Raw genomic sequence first — 20,833 nt, 5'->3', positions numbered from 1 at the left:
ATGAAAACATTCTATGTCTGTTTTATGTAAATGTTCAGAAGATAGTTAAATTATTACATTTCTTTCATAAATAAAAAAGTTTTAAATTCATGGTAAATCAAAAAAGAGTGAACATTAAATAATATTGTGGGAAAAACTGTTTTATTTATAAAAGAAATGTATTTAAAAATACATTTTAACTCTCTCCTGAACATTTACAAAAAACATACATAGAAGGTTTGCATAGTAAGACGACGACATGTAGAATTTATAAATGACTTAGATCTTTCCAATTACTTGCTCAATCCTCATATTTTTCAAAAGTGCCACTATGGTGTACAGAGGCACTTCAATCCGGACTCCTGTCAAAGAACACTAAAATGAATTTTTGCAAAATTCTCATCTGGCTCGCCTAGATTGGAGTGCCAAAACTCATTAAAAAAAGAAATGAAGTTGTAAATATTTGAAAGAAAGATATTGATAAGGATCGTATAATATGAAGATGGCACGCGGTGAGGAAGGCAATCATGATGTATTAGTTGTACAGTGATCCCTTATCCTCTGACGAGTAATAGTGGGATGACTCCGTTGGACAAGCCATGGTTAAACCTAACCATTCAAAAGGGTTTTCTTTGCCCTACTTAACTGACTTAAGTCAGCGGTTCTGGGTTCGATCAGGGTGTGGACACAATATATGTATGTGATTTCTCAAAGCCTTGGTGTTTGTGATTGTTCAAAATTATTAACCTGATAGCTGCCCGTAACGTAACGTTTACGTCATGCACAGCGGCGATTCAGGCGCCCGTACCGTACGATATACGCCGAGCCGTTCTACGCGCTTGTATGAGTCAAATATTTATTTATTTAATTTTAAAACGTGTAACTACATTTCTGATCAGACCTTGCAAGCAAAAAACATTTGTACGGCGCATACATCGCGAGAATAAGGGAATTTCCCGAGAGGCCAAATCAGGGTTAGCTCAAAATTCCCCTGCACACTGGGATATCTTGTACAATAGGCAGTTGGTATGATTCGATAGTGATGAGTCAGTTGTCGCCGGAATATCATTTAGTCGGGATGCTAATTCGGAATGCTTTCTTATTCAGATTTGCGTTATAATTGGAATGTTTTCAATGTTTTTACATTGAAATTTAATTTCTATTGAGTGACCAAGTGTTTTTATTTATATTTCATATACAATTTGCGTATAAAAAAGTGTTATATTTACGAGTTTTGTTTTAGATTTTACCTACTAAACTTGAATGAAAAGAAAGATTTTCGATGTTTTTAGATAGAAATTGACAAAGAACTAAGTGTTGTGACTATTTTTCATTTGTATTTTGGATTGTATACAAAGTGTTTTATTTACGAGTTTAGTTTTACAAATTTTATTATTCAAAATGGATGAGATCGACGAAGTTGGTGAAATCGATAACCTTATCGAAACAGTTGAATCTGAAGACGATGGAAGTGATGATTCGGATGTCGAACTTGAGGAAACTTTGGAAGTCGATGAAAGTGAAATTATCACACCGGAATCCACTGAAAGACCGACATTTGAGTGGAAATCGGATATGTTTGAGCCACGCGCATTTTCCTTCGATGCTAACGTTTCTGGATGCAAAGCTGATAATTTGACTTCGGATGCACTCGAAATGGACTATTTCAAATGTTTCATCGATATTTCTTTTGTTGAAATGTTAGTCCGAGAGACCAACAGACAATTTGTATTTGCCACAAAAAATATCACAGTTTTGAGTGATCGTCTACGGCGATGGGTAGACTGCACAATTGATGATATGTACACATTTTTGGGGCTGTGTATGCTAATGTCAAGGAATTCACGGAATAAAATATCTGAACACTGGTCTATTCACAGATTGTTATTTTCACCATGTTATTCCGAAACCATGTCCAGGAATCGTTTCGAACTGATGCATCGAATGTTGCATTTTTGTGACAATGAAACGCAGGTTCCCGGAGATCGACTATATAAAAATAGACAGGTCCTGAAGGAACTGAAAATTTCTTTCAAGCAGTACATGTGTCCATATCAGAACATATGTATTGATGAGAGTCTTCTCCTTTTCAAAGGCAGACTTTTATTCCGCCAATTCATCAGGACGAAGGCTAGTCGTTTCGGAATAAAAATTTTTGTAATAGCTGATTGCAAAACTGGTTTTGTCTTAGATGTAATCATTTATACCGGAAAACAAACTGAAATTGAGAAAAATAATTACATCGGTATATCGGGCAACGTGGTGGTAACGATGCTTGGACCATACTTGGAACTAGGGCATACATTGTACATTGACAACTGGTACAGCAGCCCAACGTTATTCAAGTATCTTTATGATCACCGGACGAATGCCTGTGGAACCGTAAGGAGAAACAGAATTGGGATGCCCAAATTTACTAAGAAATTGAAAAAAGGGGAAACCGATACATTCCATACTGACGAAATTATGGCTTTGGCGTGGAAGGATAAAAAGGATGTTACAATGTTGTCCACAATTCACAACAATACTTTCAAACCTACTGGAAAAGTAGACTATAAGACTAAAATTCCGATTTCCAAGCCGGAATGCATTGTTGATTACAATAAAAACATGGGTGCTGTGGATCGTAGTGATATGATAATTTCTTCTGTAAATTCGACAAGAAAAACTGTCAAATGGTACAAAAAACTTTTTTTCCATTTGATAGATTTATCTCTGCTGAATGCCCATGTATTGTTCCAACAAAAAACTGGAAAAAAACAACCGCTGGGTGAATTTCAATTGAAAGTCATCGGACAACTGATCGAAAAACATAAGTTAGAACCAAAAACTCTTTTGAAGCGAAAAGCACCCTTACCCTCTAGGCTAACAGAAAGACATTTTTTTGGTAAAATACCACCTACTAACAATAAAATTAATGCGGCAAGAAGATGTTATGTATGTGCCAATACAAAAAATCAGAAAAGACGGAAAGAAACTAGGTATTTGTGCAAGCAGTGCGACATTGCTCTGTATTTTGAACCGTGCTTCGAAATTTTCCATACACAAGAAAGTTTTTAGTGATTTTAATGTGTTTAGTATACTTCTTAGTGCTATAAGTATTTATGGTGACATTTTACAAAAATACTATAAAATTTATTTTTCAAAATACTTATATTAAAAAAAAAAAAAAAAAAATCAACTAATTCTTGTAAGTGCAGTGTTGTGACAACCCTACCATACCTGAAAATTTTCAGACATTTTCACGAAATTGTGTATGAAAAACTTTTTCGCCGAACTTCAATTGAGGTCTCATATATGTAAGTGCATTATATTGGACTTTTCACTATTCTTTTAATTTTTTTATAATATAATTAATTCCTGGGCCCTGGGGAGTATACCTAGTACTTTCAGCTGGGCTGTTAAAAGGTTAACAACCACCTTGTACAAAAAAGCTAGAACATGGTTATTAATATTAAAAAAAAGCTAACTTAAATCTGTATAAATAAGCACAGCATCTCTAAAGATAAGACAATGGAGGGAGCTTACAGCTGACAAGAGGGGTGTGGAAACTCGTAATACGATTTATCAACATTAATTACTGGATAAAGTTCGACCCTGTTTCCATATGTAAAGGTGGCACTAGTATATAAAAAAAAATAATGGTACTTTTGACGGTGTTGTCTCAAGGTGCAACGATTCATAAACTAGGAAGTACTCCACTGTAGGGTTTTTCATAAAGAAACAGTTATGAATGAAAATGTTATAACATTGAACTAACCAGGGGCGCCATTTTCTGGTTTAGTTGTTTTGGGCGTTGCTTTAGGAGTGACTGCCGGTTTCTTGGAAGCGGATTCCTTTGGTGTGGCGGCTTCAGTCTTGGCCTTCTTGGCGACGGGAGTGGCGGGAGACGCTTCTTCCTCGACCCTGCAAATGAAACGAATGCAAAACGCCACGAGTTAGCAAAACATAAATGATAATCTCAATGGTGCTCGGCGGACTTTACATAAATATCAATCCTATAAAATTTTAATTATCGTAGCAGGTATGATATTAATAAGACATGCAATTTAAACGTTCTTAGAATATTATAATTTGTATAATACCTATTTTGAATTGACAATACAAATTCTGAATACGAGTAACATCAAAATGTTAATGTGAATTTTTAGATCAACAAAAACAAACCTTCCAAAACTAATACATAATGTGAGAGGGATAAAAATGAACCACGAGCGTTAAATTGTACTAAAAATACAATCTCAACAAAGTATCGAAAAAGACAAAGTAATAATTATATCCCAATAATATTTCGACAACTTCATTATTTGAATGAGTTAAAAAGAAGCTATTTAAGCATTATTATTTAATTGATTTTATGAAGTTTTGAATATTCATATTTTTTTCTAAACAAATGTATTGACTATCTCTATCGAGGTAATGTAATTTAAAAAAAAGTTTTCCCTGGATGGGTTTTTATCTACGGCAACAAAAAATGTTGTCGCAATCCAAATTTAAATTTGACAATAGAAAAACAATGATATAACATACAGAAGCCTGTGTCTGTCAACACGGTTTAAAACATTCATACACACAATGAATATTGTGAATCTGGCAGGTTTAAAAACAGGGAAGGGAGGAGAAACAGGAAATAAAGATTTTTTTTTATATAAAACCAAAAGATTTCCATTTTCCGAGACTAATCATCTGCAAACAGAAGAAAAGAAAACACATTTTATATACATAAAGTTAAAAAAAAAGTAAAAATTCCAAAATCTACAGTAGATTTGTCATCACAGGAAACAAAATGTCTCTGTATTCACGGAAGTCACAAACTCAAGGAAGGGTACTTGGTGGATCATAACTACGTTCCTGCATCACATCAACACAATCTCCAGTGACGGCTGATTCGGTTACAGTATTAAAAGTTACAATTGACAATTCGATTTATATTTTGAATAACCCACCGTAAACAATGAAGGTTTTTTTTATAATACACCAATAGCAATAACTTTTTATAGTCATTGTAATAAAATTCTTATTGTTTCAAATGGCAAATTACAGTTAGTGCCTTTTTCCACTTTCATTTTAATAAATTACACACAACTACAGATCAATATATTTTCAGATGGGGAATTTATATCGAGGAATTATACACCTACCTACAATTAATTGTTTATAATACGCTTTTATTTATTTCAACGCCAGTATAAGAAGATCAAGCAATTATTGTAAAGGAATCAATTTTATAAAATCATTACATTAGTTTTATTTTAAGTAATTTATTTAACATAAAAATTACATAACATGTAGTGAGTTGAATATATTATATTTAACTCACATTGAATTCTAATAGGTTCATTGACATGGTACCCTGATTAGGAAACAAAAGAATATTTATTTAACAAATGTTTGAGATGAGAACTGACACTGACCGATCATCAACGCCACCGTGAAATCTTAATTAAAATGAACTGGCCCCAAAATTCGATAAAGGATGATTAGACTGGAAATACTTGCACAAACTTTTTATGGAGAAACTACTGATTTCTAAAAAACTGTATTGCCATGTGTGCTAATCATTATTTGGTATTTATGTTGATATAGATTTCTTTAATTAATGTTGTTGTAAACCGTAAATTCGTAAACACTTAAGACATAGGTAATTTGGTTTCGACAAGGAGACATTGCAGATTATATTACAAGAAACAGATAGGAAAGTTAGAATGAATCATGTGAAAGGATAGAATGTACAAGAGAACCGATTCCATGATTTACATGTAAGGTTTGCGTGATATATATTATACATTAATATTATAATGTGATGTGATGGAAAAAAATAAAATAATGACACACATTTAATATATTGTAATCACAATAATTATTGTCAGTTGTCATATTATTGGGAGAGATGGCATGATGACAGACGGGATAAAAAAGCAGCCAGCGGGTTCAAAGTGAAGCGGAATTCATCACAATAAATTATATAAAAAGAATTTTCAATCATAGCAGTAATTAATTAGTATGTGACAAATATTTTGTAAAGTTTCCACCGAGCACCCTTCGTTCAAGAAAAATAATATTAACCTAGCGCCCGAGGGCCAAATGTGCCACCAGTGCACTTGTATTCGTTCAATCCACAGCTTCTCAATAATACCATTACACGACCAAGATTACTTAATCAGTGCTCAACAATAGACAACATGGCTCCTCGGCAACAGAGGAACCTTGGTGCGCCCTCACTCAACTCAAACTTTGGAAAGCCATTCGGGCCTCTCAAAGAATTCATCAAATTCCATCTTATTTTTCTCATACATGTAAAGATGATAAACGATTATTCTTTCTTCAGTCAAATTTCATTACACTATAATGATACTAGATATTTCTACAAATATTGTTTTCAAAATCACATCAAAGAAAACATATTATATTGTGCTATTATTATTGGTAATGATCAAATGCGATTGTCTACCTGTTTATCCTGTACCACCGCATCTATTCTACACACAAGACTTGCTATCGGCAGCTATCGAGGGTAGTTTTTCATATTTTCGTATCAAAGTATTAGCACTTATTGTAACAATTACAATAAGTGCTACGTTTTAACAGCACCTTTCTTGGCTGTGTTAAATTTTAGAGTGAGATAGACAGTTTTGACTGTTAAGACGGCTAACTTATTGTAACAATTATAATACATACTTCAATACAAACATGATAGACTACGCTCGTCAATCACCGATAGCGGCAGATATTAGTCTTGTGTATAGAAGAGGTGTGCTGAACTAACATCACAAGTTTTGTGGTGAAAACACAAATTCTTAATAAAAATCTTAAAAAATGTAATCACAGTTGTATTGCAAAAAATTATTGATTGAGTATTTTCTTTTTCATGAAAACGAAAAATAAACTTAATTACATATCCCTAGCTTGGTGGTTGTAGGGTAGGGTACATACTATGTAATACTTATGACTACATACTCACTCAGACAAATCCCTTTTCAACAAATTCGCTGATCCGTCGACCACCGCCTCAATCTCTTCGGATGGCTTATCCGCAACCACAACTTTATCTTCCACCTTCTCAACTATGTCATTTTCTTCTTTGATTTCAGGTTTAGCAATACCATCAACTTTTGCAACACTGACATTCGATTGTGTTTTTCCTATGGATGCTGTTGGACTGTGTGCAGTCATCTCTCCCGAATCCGTAACATTGGGAGCGTTTTCAGCTTGCATAGGTGTGGGCGCGGCATTCTGACCGGTAAACCCAGAAGACACACTCAATATATTATGTTTCGGCACAACAATATACTTTTTTCCGTTTAAAATTGCGATACCTTGAACTATTCGAGTGATATTGTTGGAATCAAACGTGTCAACGGGGGCGCCTTGCGATTGCTTGGAGGCCATTCGTATACTGGTGGAGGGGGGCAGCCACGTGGTGACGGAGCCCACGATGCTCTTCATGGCGGGTACCGTGACTAGTTTGCCTTTGTTGGGGCGTATGGGTGCTCGCGATAGGACAGGAACAAGGCGGGGCTGGGGCGTAGGCCTGGGAGCCAGTTGAAGTGTTGGAGGTGTCAGGCTTTGAAATGGCTTCATCGCAGACACGTGAGTCAACGGCGGTGGGGGTGATATCTGCACTGCATTCGACATGTGGCAATTCTGTTTTGCGAAAAATATAGACAAAATATTATTCTCCAAAAGATACCACCCTCAAAAAGTTTTTTTTTTTTTTTTTTAATTATTACATGGCTGGCTATCAAAAGCATAGATGTATTAAAGACAGATGTTTATATGAACATTGTTACTCGAAATAGTCCATACTACCACATTTAAACATATCGCACCGTGAGTGTAAAACCAAGGCATCTGCAAAAGACATATTTTGGATATATTAAGGTTTGAAGTCTTCATTTTGTTAGGAGAAATAGAGTTTCTAAAAAAAAACCATAATATTTGGTTTATATCTACATTATATTGCATGTTCTTTCAGTTACTTCACTTTTACATTATCAAGTTCACGACTTTTGCAGTTGTTTTGCATTTAATCTCGAAATTGAAAAATTTGCAGATGCCTTGGTTTTACACTCACGGTGCGATATATACACTATTCCTTCCACAACACCTGTACTGTTTACAAGCATGGGTCACAAAATTATTGAGAATAAACTTTCCCTACTGGGTGTGGTAAACAGGCTACGGATGTCGAGTATGGAAATATATGGGATAAACTGAAACACGTGTAAATATGTTATTTTCAATAGTTACATTATATGTATCATAATAATTTCAAGTAACTGTTCGTATTAACGGGGGTTTTCTGTATTGTTATGGAATCATAAATATACATTTATAATAATATATAAAACTTCTAATGGAGTTTTACGATGTCAATTCAAAGTCGTGCGATTATTACAAATAAAATTTATATCTTCAAAAAGAACATTTAATTGAAGTAGTGCGGAGGGGGCAAAAACTTTTGTCTCACTTTCCATTAGAGCATAAAGAGTATAACTACCTTGCAGACATATCGAACGCCTTGAACCCGTTTTGGCTGATGACCCACGCACTTGTCGTGATAGAGACACAGGCAGAGGCCACACTGCAGCGACGGGACTTCCCCCGGAGCCTCTCTGCATCGCACAGAGCAAGGCTCACTTCCACCCTGCAATCAAAATCATTGTCATGCATACTAGAAAATCTGTATACTCATCCTTAACAAAGGAATTTCAAAATTATATGCCAGCACGTCTAGGTTTGACAGGCTGAGGACAAAAGAATTATTTTAGTACTGTTCATATTTTCAAGAGATTCAGAATTTACTTTGTGGATGTGAATATTAAAAATTATAACGATGTATAATAGAAAACCATTTATTCTGTTGGCAACTCTTAAATAATTCAAAATGGCAGCATGCTGTTTAAAATTTTGTTTTTACTTACTAACGTGCTAATATATGCATGACTAAATGAATGTCATTTAAATAATTTACGCTTGTATGCAAGTTGTTTTTATTTCTCAGCGCGGCCTTATAAGTTCATAGTACGAGTGTGATATTTGCTACAAATGAGTCCGCCTGCAATGCGAAACGGCTTTCAGCAAATTTAATCATCAGTCTTAATAACGTTATTTTCTCCTTCACTTTCATATACTTAGGCTTCTTTGGACATGTATATTATGGACAGTTGATTATGATAACACATCTTTTTACACACATTTAACATGGGCCTCCTGCGGGTATGTTCTGGGTCAGAACCGTTTCCTCGTGTCAAGCCTATCGGGCACCAGTCCAAGACTCGTCAATACGCTTCCCAAAGACACACATTTTCAGTGACGTGCATGTATTTTATTTTTCTGTATAAAATTGTATGTTTTTTTATACTTATTTATTTATATTTTTAATGTCCACAATGTTTTGTTTTCTTAACCCGATCGGCGCGTTAATTTTCCATACAAAAGATATACTGTCCGCGGTCGGTTTTTCGAAATGTTATTCTTCGCTGTATTATAATAAATACGGCAGTTAAAAATTGTGGCTACAACTGTTATCATGCCTAGATACATAAGGATCCAAGTGCCACACTAAAACACATAATGAAGTGTTGAATTTAGCTGTGTTTACTTTAAAAAAACTACTGTATTGCTTTGTTCCGATAAACTCTGTTGCTATTTTCGATGACATACCACTCGACTTCAAAACAAGTGCGCCGATGAAGACAATTAATCACTGACTAATTTTATTTTACTCATGTTAAAAACACTTAAAAATGCCATAAAAATTATTGAAAATAATAGCTTTTATTCGTGACTTATGAATTATTGTTAATTAGTGTAAGTTTTATTGATGACAAATCCATTAAAATTGGATGTTAGTCCCCAGTTTTATTTCGTGGCATAGACTGTGTCAGCATTTTACATGTTTTATGGGCCATTCTAATTTAAGCGTTAAAGGTGAGTCCACACTGGTTGAAAATATTATAATAATTTTTTTGTTATTTTTTTTTTAGTGAAACTTGGATTTTGTAGATTACTTTTCAGTTTTATTGAGCATTGTGTTATGTTAGTGATTGTCATTTTATGTTTTGTAAAAAAAACAATATTTCTTTTTTAAATTGCGTAAATTTTTCCAAGTGCTATAAAAACTTTTTTTTGGGTAAGGTTTTAAAAATTTACAAGCATTAAATTGTACGCGAAGATAATATGTAATATAGTTGAAAAGTCTATATTCCATGATTTATATTTTATATTATATTGTATACCCGTGTGTTTTTTTATCAAAAATTTATACGTTTTATATATTCCTTCATAGTAATTCGTAATTTATTGGTAAAACTTGCAATCCTCTAAAATATAATAATATATATTTTTTCATTTCGTGTGGACGCATCTTTACTAAATATTTACGACTTTCAATAATGAGCTCGATTTATGACTTTGAAACAATTGGGGAGACACATGAGTAATAAATGACATAATCCAGAACACAAGTTCAAGTACATTTTTAGAAATATTACGACAAATTTCTTTTCGTTTTTTGGTTGTCTTTTTCGTATTCCCGCACATGATGTAAAAATCGCGGTGAATTCAACTTTACACGGTAAATACTCGGCGCACACTCAACTCGAATGAAATATATTTTGTATACCTACTGCGCAGCCGCGAAAAATACCGCGTAGATTTGAACTGATGCAATCGTACCGGCGAATCTCAATAGATCGAGGGGGTTCGAAAAATCGATGTTTATGAAATTAAAACAACATATTTTTTAGAAAGTTATTGATATGGCGATACGAACACGAATCAGAGCATCTTTCAATACAAAAATCAATACTATGCGTGAAGTATTTCCTACTTTACCGACATTTCAATTTTCGATATCAACAGTTGCGACATCCGCCCAGTATCAGAGCTTATGTAAAAAACAACATATGTCCCATCCGCGGCGATCGGGTTAAATAAATAAATATTTAAATAAATAAAATCTATGATTTATACTAATTCTTTTCCATAATTGAATAATTTATAAACAAACAAATTATATACCATACAAATTTAATTTTTATACCTTGATGGTGAATTGTATATTCCGACCATGTCCGATCCTAATAGGATCATATGGGCCTCCACAGGGTAGAGGTTTGTATTAACAGATTTTGTTTTTATGAGAAATGGATGCCAGCCACTTGCTCAACCTATTAGGTCCATACCCTGACTCACACACAAATTGAAAAACAATATGTGTACTTGCCAGACCCAGGATTCGAACCTGAGACCCACGGCGTGATAGTCCAACGTTTATGCCGCGCGGCCAACGTGGGTGTTGGTGATGGTGAATTGTACTCCATATATATTTTAAAAATTTCACCAGGTAACTTTTAAGTGCAGTGTACATTGAAATTCGACTCGACAATAATAAAGCCATAAATCATAACTGCCAGCTATGTTGCAAGCTTTTCCTGCACACAGTCACGACGGCCAAAACGGATGAACATCATTATACATCCAACAAAGAAATAATGACTTATATTGGCGGAAAAATTGGGTACCTTCAGTAAATCAGTTGGAAATATACGAATGCAGTGTTCCATGTTTGAAGGGTATTTCTTATCTTGAAATATTATTTCATTGAGATTACCACCGTTGTTATTTTTGCTACGTCATGATCCGACACTGACAGGGCGCCGCAACTTGAAAATTGAATCGTGAGCTGTAAAATAGTATTGACCCATTGCGCCTTTTAGAACTACACACAAGCGACATTCATGCTGTATATGTATACACCGCAATGTGTTGCATGCAACAGCAAATGTCTTTGCAATCAAAAATCTTGCATTCACGGTGTGTGTGCGACTCGTCATACAATTCCATATTGTATAGTTAGTGAGTGAAAAGAATTATTAAATGAAGTTTATTGTTGAAAATCATTATTTTTATAGATGTTATTATAAATCCATACATTTAGTACCTACGCCATAAAATTGTTCAACACTCTTATTATCTCAAAAATTTACAAAAGTGGAATAAGTATTTTAGATCATCACGGAGGCGATGCGATTGTATACTCACTTTAGGGCTGATACTTCCGGCGGGAGACAGAACATAGTTGGTGTGCGCATTGGGGAACCTCGGCTGGCCGGAGTAGTAGCCGGACTCCGTCTCGGAAGCACTCTGAAAGACTGGGTGGGGCTGCTGGGTGCTGGGAGGGGGGAGGAGCAAGGAGGGAGACAAGTTAAGGTTTTCACCACATTCACAATCATTATGGTATGTGCCTTAACGAAAATTCTATCATTGTTATTTTCTAAAGAAATTTATGAGATTAATTAATTCATTTCCAATTATAATTGTGTTAATTCTTCAATGTAAAAGTTTATTTTATTTTACATACAAAAATTCATATAAACAACCTGTATTCGAAAGTGTTTTAAAATCATTGGTATTAGATGCATTTTGTGAACAAGAGATTTTAAAAAATAGCTATACATATTACCATTATCAACAAATAGTACAAAAAATCTTAATTAATTCCTGATATCTACATGCAATCATTTTCATCTCACTTACAAGAAAATTACTTCAACATTTCCATATTTTACAGGTATCCAGGTAGGACAGATTGTCTAAAAAATTTTAAATCTTAAAAAAGATCATTGATTAATTGAGTTAGCATTTACTTGGTAGAATTCCATTTTACAAGAAATGAAAATATAAGTAATATTAAAAACCTGTAGAATTTAATATTAATTATATTTTTATTTCTTGTAAGATCATTGATAATAAATTTTTCAGGATCAGAAGGATAATATACAAAACTTTCTACCTGATCACAATAAAAACATGTGTCACTGAAAGTATGCCAATTTTTTTCATTAACATTACTTTATATTTATGTAATATTTAAACCTCGAATTGAAAATTTTATATTTTCCTGAATCCCATGATTAGGAATGGTAGTTCTGAAACCCCGGGATTGCAATCCGTCCATGATTTTTGCTTTGTATGACAGATATAATCTTAACATTAAAATAGCTAAAAAATAATAAAGATCAAATACTTTTTTTGTTTCCAAGGTGTGGCACTGAGGGACTTTCGCGAGGGTTTGGGGCTTGCCGCCAACGGAGACTCTTTAAGTGGAGTCCCTAAGCTCAAACGTGAGCCGAGTGATTTCACCTAGACAAAAAAAGCATATTGTATTAAATGGCTATTAGTAGAGACATTATGCAACATAAAAAGCTTGAAATATGCATGAAAAGTGTCAAAATATGCAGCATTAAATAATAAAAAGATACTAATTTTTAGTTTTTTTATTTCAAAATCAAATCGACGATAATTAATAATTATTAATTAACAATTATTTAACATTTTGTTACTCTTATAAACGTTAACAATCAGGTACTGTTCCATATGTTCGGTAGTAAGATTGTGTCTTAGATCACTCAAAATTATTTTGAAAGTGGAAAAGGACCGTTCCACATCCATTGAGTTAACTGGACAGTATTTGAATTTGGGTGCTATGTTAGCACTTATTGTTTCTGGTAAAAGTTCACCCGTCCCATTAATAAAACTATCAATTTGACACAAAAATTCAAAGTATTGTTAAAAATGTTTTCAAACTCTTCTCCAAGTTTACGCGGGAATACCTCTGGCAATGTGGTGTTCATTCGGCGGATTTTATTCATTAACTGAATAGATTCAGTCAATAACAAACCTTGAGTTTCAAGCTTCATAATTCTCGTAGGTATGCGGGAAAAATGAATGCTAATCACAGCCAAGTTTTTTTTATACTACCTTGGACTGGAATATAGCGAAAATATGCATCATCACTAGATTTTAGGTAAAATATGCAATAACCGGTGAGAATGGGCTAAATATGCAATCGCATATAATCCGGTCTCTAGATATTAGTAACGGTGTACTATTTGTTGTTTGCAGGTTTCGTCGTCTCCACAGAAGAACTTATAGAATGTGTTGTCATGTTAATAAATGAACTTTAATAAATCTTGAAAACAAAAACATCGGTAATTCTACTAGTTAACCGTTAAAAAAATAATGCTTCCATTCTATATTATGTACTTGTAAACAAGTTGGTATAATACTCCATACACCCGCAGTAGTTTCCTGTTAAATACAAATTATAGTTTAGAAAACAATATACCTTGAGTGTCCTGACTTTAGAGGACACACCCCTCTCCGGGGAGGCGCCTTTAGGGCCTTTGGGCTTGGGGGTTCGCTTTCCCTCACGAATCAGACTGTTGACGGCGCCTATCGGAACTAGAAGAGGACTGTCACTGGTCAACGTAGTCTCAGCGCGAGACAAACGCACGGCTTTGGCATCCCTACAATAAAGACAAACCATCCAACATAATCGTATTATTATTTTATTTATTTGACACTGATTGATTATCCACAAGATTAAATTTAAGAATGTGAGATCCTTCATTATAGAAAATACATCACGTTTCGGGTGGGTTCTAGAGATCTTTCTGTTATCGATCTGTCTACGATTCATATGAATTATTTCTGATAATTATGTTTATCAGAGATACTTAAAAATCTGCATTCCAACTGAAAGTTGATTGATTTTGTAATTAAGCCATTGGAGACAATCGGGGCGAATTTGGCATCGCTGTCACGGGATGCAGGACATGGTGAAAATCAAACAAACAATCATTGCCAATAATTTCCAAGTCGACCATGTGAACATCTCGAAAAACAATTGTCTATAGATGGAGAAGGTATGTTTAATAAAATTGCTCGCAGAACCAAACTGGCCAGTATTGACCCCTATTGTGCATAAAACATTAAATTTGCCAGCACTGCTATCCATGTAACATTATATGCTGTGCATATAATATGCATGTGAAAGATGGACCCATAATGGAAGAGAAATTAAAAAATTAAGATTAGCATGTCACATGAAAAATAACACAGAAAGACCACAAAATAAACCAATGATACACAAACAAAATAAGCAATGAAATAATGCCGATGAATTGGAAATGGGCCAAAAATTATGTTGCTCGGTGAGTGGGTAACTGCAGGATAAATGGTGTCGTACAGTGGTACCCAAGGGGCATTACTAGAGTGTGGCAGAATATCCGGTTTAAAGCATGAACCGTGGGTTCGAATCCCGCATCTGGCAAATTCACATACTGTTCCTTCAATTTGCATTTGGTTCCAGAGCATTAATGATAGGTTAAACAAATGGCCATAAACTATTTCTCAGCCAACAGAAATGTGAATATTAAAAAAACACACCCAACACTTCAAATCTTGCAGTTTTTTAGATTTTACCCTATTTACTCTGTAGTAACAACAAAATTCATTCTAAACTTCCCAAACAGTTGTAGTAGTAGTAGTAAAATATAATACATAGAGATAATTTATTCATACAAACCTTATTATTTCTTTATCGGGGTCATCAATACCCAAGGGTTCTTTGAAGAAAGTAAAATTTTCAATGGTCAGATCCGATCCTATCAAATGCTCGGATACCTGAAATAAAGACAAAAAGAAGTTTTTCAAAATCAGTATTTAACCACAGTATTACTTATTCAGATAAAATTAATAACAATATTGGTTCGCAGAAATTTTAAAACAATGTTAATTATCATAATTCATTTTAAATTCCAAGATTTTTATTATTTATTTGTTTACTGTATGATGCTGCATTCAGGAAAGAATAAAAAGAAATATCCATAAGTGTAAATTTCTTAATTGGTTATAAATTAGGATTATTCAAAATTCTAAACGACACTGGAAACTATATTATCCATATCAATTGTCAAAAAGTTACACATAAAAAACTTTCAAAATTTTTATACTGCAAATGTGATGTATTGTTATTGCAAATGACGAGAATGGTGTATTAAAATATATAGCGTGAGTCATTGCAATTGAAATTATAATTTAAACAGGGAAGGAAGAGATTGATGTACATACCTCTCGGGTGGATCTCAGCTTTTTGCCAGAGGGCGCGTAGTAATAAATGTCGCCTTGCCTCTTGGAGAGGGGGTCCTGCTGGGCACGGTACACCAGTTCTCGTTTCCACCCCCGCTCAAAAGGCACACGATACAGCGGATTTGACAGCTCCACTGTCGCTTTGCGGCTCGACATGCTTCTATTGGACAACGTGCTCGGACTCTCTGCTGCCGATCGATTCGGCTGGACATACAAAAACATTTTTTCTTCACAAATGTGCAAGAGTCAAGGCGTCATAAGTCGAGAAATATCTGTATTATAAAGGCTTCACGGAAAGAGGTTTTCTTCATGATCTGTCCTATGAAGTAATTTACTTTATACTAGATGACATCACTGTGGGTCCAAACACACATCGAAAACATATTGTGTATTTTACAAACATGGAATTCGAACTCAAGATCGACGACATTATAAGCTGAGACGTTACCACCGTTGGCCGCCATTAGCGTTTTTTAAAACTTTATATATAGGTGTAATATTTCAATAGAAATTCTCTGCTGATTTTGCAAAGTAAAGGTACTTTTTACTGTGAATGTTTAATTCCTTTTGAAATTTGAAGCATCTGATTGTAAACTCACTATAACTGTTCGTGTTTTTTTTTAAATTAGACAAAAATTTTGAAATATTGATTTTTTTCATAAACACGAATATGGTGTTAGTGCCCAAACTGTTGAGCTTCAATATTGGGACCATACCTAAATAAGACTTGATATAAATAAAAAGGATTTCAAGTTATACACATTTATATTTTCATAAAAATCGATGTTTTTTAAAATGAAAATAAAAAATATTAAAACTATGAATTAGTCAAAAATCTCTACTCTTAAAAATAGAAAACTTAATAAACTAAATTTAATAATAAATATGACTATAAAATAATATGTAATAATAACGTGAGACCCTGCACCAAATTTTTCGTAAATTGTAGGTTTATCTTCGACTTAAAATAAAAAATATTTTTCTTTTTAATGTTTTCAGATACCTACATATTTATTAATTAATAAAGTTGAAATTGTAAATTATCAAAAAAATGTCTCAAATTGCGAGCTTCATATTTTTCCGCTAGGTGCCTCTTTAAAAAAGGCTCAGTAAAGACATCTCCTTAACTATGCCTAAATATTATTTGGTATTTTTTTTTCAATAATGTGCTCTGGCATTAAATTTTTCCACATATCAGTCAGTATTTTGTTTATATGCGGAAAACGACCTCTCAACGCCCACAGAGGTGATTGGGCAACATTTAAATAAAGGAGTTGACCTTACCTTCTCTGATAAATATACAGCTCGGGGATGCCATTAAAAATGCAAGTGCATCTAAACTATCTACCTACCTAATTTAGTTATATTTCGATATAATAATTTAAAAAAACTAAAATTATAAATGCAAAGGCCCTAAAATATGGATTTATTTATGATTAATGTCTCAAAATATGCTCTAACATCTCAAATATGCATTTATATGCACAATAAAATTTTATTGTTGGATTCTGCGTCTTTCAAAACCGATTTCTGTGCAACTCTCATGGCTGTGCTACACCCTAACAAAACATGCACTAGCATATAAATCCGGTCCCTAATCATCACATAATATTACGGTACAGTTTTTAAAGTACTGAAAATTTTAATAAGACGTCATTTTCGAGGCGTGCCACCTAGTGGCACGAGTGGCATAGGTTGCCAAGCGCTGTTCTATAGTTTATTGGACATATTATTCGGCACAGGCCGGATATCCTGGAGACTGATGGTTTTGGGTTTACAGGGAAGTCGAAGCAGAAGAAGTCACATATTGTTGTTTATAAATTACATCATTTTGAAAAGCCTCATTCCAAGATTCATTCTAATAGATATCGACCGTGTTTAGGAAAAAGGGCGTAACCCTCACTGAACAAATTTTACAGGAGGGGCAAAAAACATTTTTTGAATGATTTTAGTTTAATATTTTTTTTTAAAATAGGCACAGACATTGGGTGCATGATGATTGATGATTTGTAATATATTTTTGATCTAATAATAATTAAAGAAGTTATTACAGAAAAATCATTAAAATTGAGGGTAAATGCTTTTTTCCTTAAATTAAAACTAAATTAATCTCAATTAAAACCTGAATTTAGATAATAATTCGGCATTTGCGGCTTACATCCTTTTTATAGAACTTGTGTTTAGTTGTATACATTGTTAATATCTAATAAAAGCACTTTTCGAAAAATCGAGGGTTACGCCCTTTTTCATAAACACAGTCGATATGTTATGAGGCTTTTCAAAATCACAAAAAAATACATTTTTAAATTTTGTGTACGAATAAAAAATAATTTAGTTTATTAATTTGTCCTCGGAGATTTGGAAAGTACCAATACTTATATACAAACATTTCCGTTGTCAAAATTATTACACAATGATTGCATAGACCCACAACAAATAAGATAAACATAATTCTACTGATAATATTCCCTATCATTCTCTAAATTACTACGGTTTGATCACACTGCAATGCCTGACGAGATATAAACCGATGTACAAATTAAATTGTAATATTATTGTAATGATAGACGATGTAATAAAAACACCAACCTCTATCGAAGAACCATCAGAACGAAAAGACAGGCCAGATGAAGGTCGCGAAGGTGTCTCTGGAATAAAAATAATACAATAAAATTAGGAACTCGGATATAAATCAAATCACATATCGGGTCAGGATCATCTACCTCTCAGGTTATTTCAACATCTCCGTAACTCCAATGGATACATTCTGTTAATTTTGTTTATTATCCATCCAAGATGCTGAATGTAACCACATTGAAGGAGACATATAAAATTTACTCTTCAAATGCAGGTGTGACGTGTCAAAAGTACATAGATGAAGTCTTCAGATTTTTCCACACTCTGCTACTCACCAACGGATGGATCATAGAGGAATAAGTAAAAATAGCAGAGTTTGTGACAGCTGTGATGGTTATGGCTTAATTACACAAGTAGTCGCAGCCTCAACGATCATTGTGAGCAGGCATTGAACTTAAAACTTAAAAATTGGCATTTTTGTAACTTTTTTTTTTACTTTAATGTTATTTAAGTAATGAAAAGGCACATAAACATGAATATTATAAAGTTTCATCGTTATCATTAAGCTTCAGTATGAATTTCTTCAATGGTATCAGGTTAAACATCCCTCACTGTCTCAGATGTCTCAAGTGTATGGAAGTAAGTCTATCAAATCTTTCGTCTTGTCTTGTCTTATATATGAAATTTGTTTATATGCAGTCGTCTCGTCGAGAGTTCTTTTAAATTTCACTATTCCCGGTTCATGTTTGTTGAATTGAAGCCACTTAACATCTCTCCAAACAAACTTATTCCCATCTGTGTCTATTTTTCTGAGTTGTTAAAAAAATCTGTACAAGTCATTTCAGTGACTTTAAAAAGGATTTTTCTTTGCCGCCTCGCACATTAATTTGGCCCAATCATGAGGATGTTCGATCGTTGCACCAAATGTCTTTTTTATCTTCTCAATTATGCTATGGTCACTATCGCACTCCATATGTGTGTGGCCAGGGACTAAAAATTTGTGAAAAAAAATATTTTTTAAATTATATCTATGTATTTCTTTTCTCTTCAACATAAAACATTGGCGTGCCAGGCAAAATCATCTCGCGTGCCACCTGTGTCATAGGTTCGCCATCCCTGCTATATAGCATCACTATGATCTTTACCTAAATGAAGTGTCTATAGTATATTGTAGCAAATGGTTACCTGTAGAGTGTGCAGGGGACGCAATAGGCATGTTCATCCGTTTCGAAGGTTGGCGGCCAGCCGGCGGCTTATTCAGTTTCTCCGCCGCTAGAATTTCCTGTGTCAATTTGTCTGGATAACAAAAAAACAAAAAAAAACTTTTAGAATATGACTGAACAGAGCGTATATCTCAATAGAGTATGTCTTCCATTAGCATTTCTTGCTAATGCGACAGTAGGCAACCACCATACAAACATGTCTCATTGCTTCCATTCACCAGAAATAAAAATTAATTATTATTCGTCTCGTCTACAGTAATTTGATGAGCATACAACTCAGCAATTTTATTTCGTATAGCGTGAAATTAAACAATAAACACACAGCAAAAACAAAAGATGTTTAAACAACTACTATTGAAAAAAGAACAAAAATTTTCCCCAAGGCTTAAAGCCTCAATGACATTGAGCTACTTTACAAGCTGCTTGTTGGCGACTTTACAATCTGTTTGTAAACTCGCCCAGTGGCATCATCAAATTAGCTAACAAGCAGATTGTAAAAATCTACCGAGAAAGTTCAAAGCCGGTCAACTTTACAAGCTACACGCTGGCGTGTGGGCCTACTGCGTCTGCGCAGTAGAGTGATGGTAGCGACCTCCCGGTAAAAAAACGGACTACTCAATACGCGTTGTGTCAAAATAATATCGAAAATGACGGATTCAACTCGCTAGCTTGTTGGCTTTTGAGCGAGTGGAAAGTTTTGTGTGTCATTTATCACAATCGCACTAGCTGACTCGCATTCGCTTGTAAAGTAACTCAATGTCATTGACGCTTTAGAACAGCTTTCGCAAGAAGTATAACGTGAGTTGCCGTAGATTGAAATAATACAAGTGCGCAGTGACCAAGTTGAGTAAATCGATTTCAAAGTTTAAACACGCTATTGTAAATTCTACATTCTGTAAATGAGATCTTGTTCTCAAACAACCCTTTAATGTTGATACTTCTTTATATTTATAGTGTTTGAAGAAGGACAAGACAAGCCAAAACATAATACCGACATTTTATTTACTGTCTATTTAATATAAAATGGTTATATCATTTGATACAAAATACTGTTTCATGTAGTTATGCGAAAGTGACTCCTATAGTGAAAAAACTTAACCTTGAAATTGCGCAGA

The 20,833-nt window shown here is 33.9% G+C and overlaps 1 protein-coding gene across 4 annotated transcripts in view; it reads right to left on the bottom strand.

Annotated features, from left to right (window-relative positions):
- The window catches only part of LOC147077793 (uncharacterized), a 44,214-nt gene that overhangs the window by 8,687 nt on the left and 14,694 nt on the right, over nt 1-20,833 (bottom strand). For 2 of the 4 annotated variants that reach the window (XM_085960788.1, XM_085960790.1), the window contains exons 4-13: nt 19,681-19,791; nt 18,508-18,566; nt 15,901-16,122; nt 15,356-15,453; nt 14,114-14,294; nt 13,013-13,128; nt 12,028-12,157; nt 8,480-8,626; nt 6,941-7,623; nt 3,740-3,885 (exon numbers count right to left, since the gene is read on the bottom strand). In XM_085960788.1, coding sequence (XP_085816914.1) covers nt 3,740-3,885; nt 6,941-7,623; nt 8,480-8,626; nt 12,028-12,157; nt 13,013-13,128; nt 14,114-14,294; nt 15,356-15,453; nt 15,901-16,122; nt 18,508-18,566; nt 19,681-19,791 — 1,893 coding nt within the window. The remainder of the gene's footprint in view (nt 1-3,739; nt 3,886-6,940; nt 7,624-8,479; nt 8,627-12,027; nt 12,158-13,012; nt 13,129-14,113; nt 14,295-15,355; nt 15,454-15,900; nt 16,123-18,507; nt 18,567-19,680; nt 19,792-20,833) is intronic. The other 2 variants (XM_085960791.1, XM_085960792.1) reach the window with 1 other exon arrangement.

The sequence above is a fragment of the Rhyacophila brunnea genome, unplaced genomic scaffold (genome assembly GCF_057557595.1).
Source record: "Rhyacophila brunnea isolate RB1 unplaced genomic scaffold, BYU_Rbru_1.0 scaffold_12, whole genome shotgun sequence".
Taxonomy (NCBI): Eukaryota; Metazoa; Arthropoda; class Insecta; order Trichoptera; family Rhyacophilidae; genus Rhyacophila; species Rhyacophila brunnea.
Note: the sequence above shows the minus strand (reverse complement) of the source record. Positions and strands in the feature narration are given on the sequence as shown.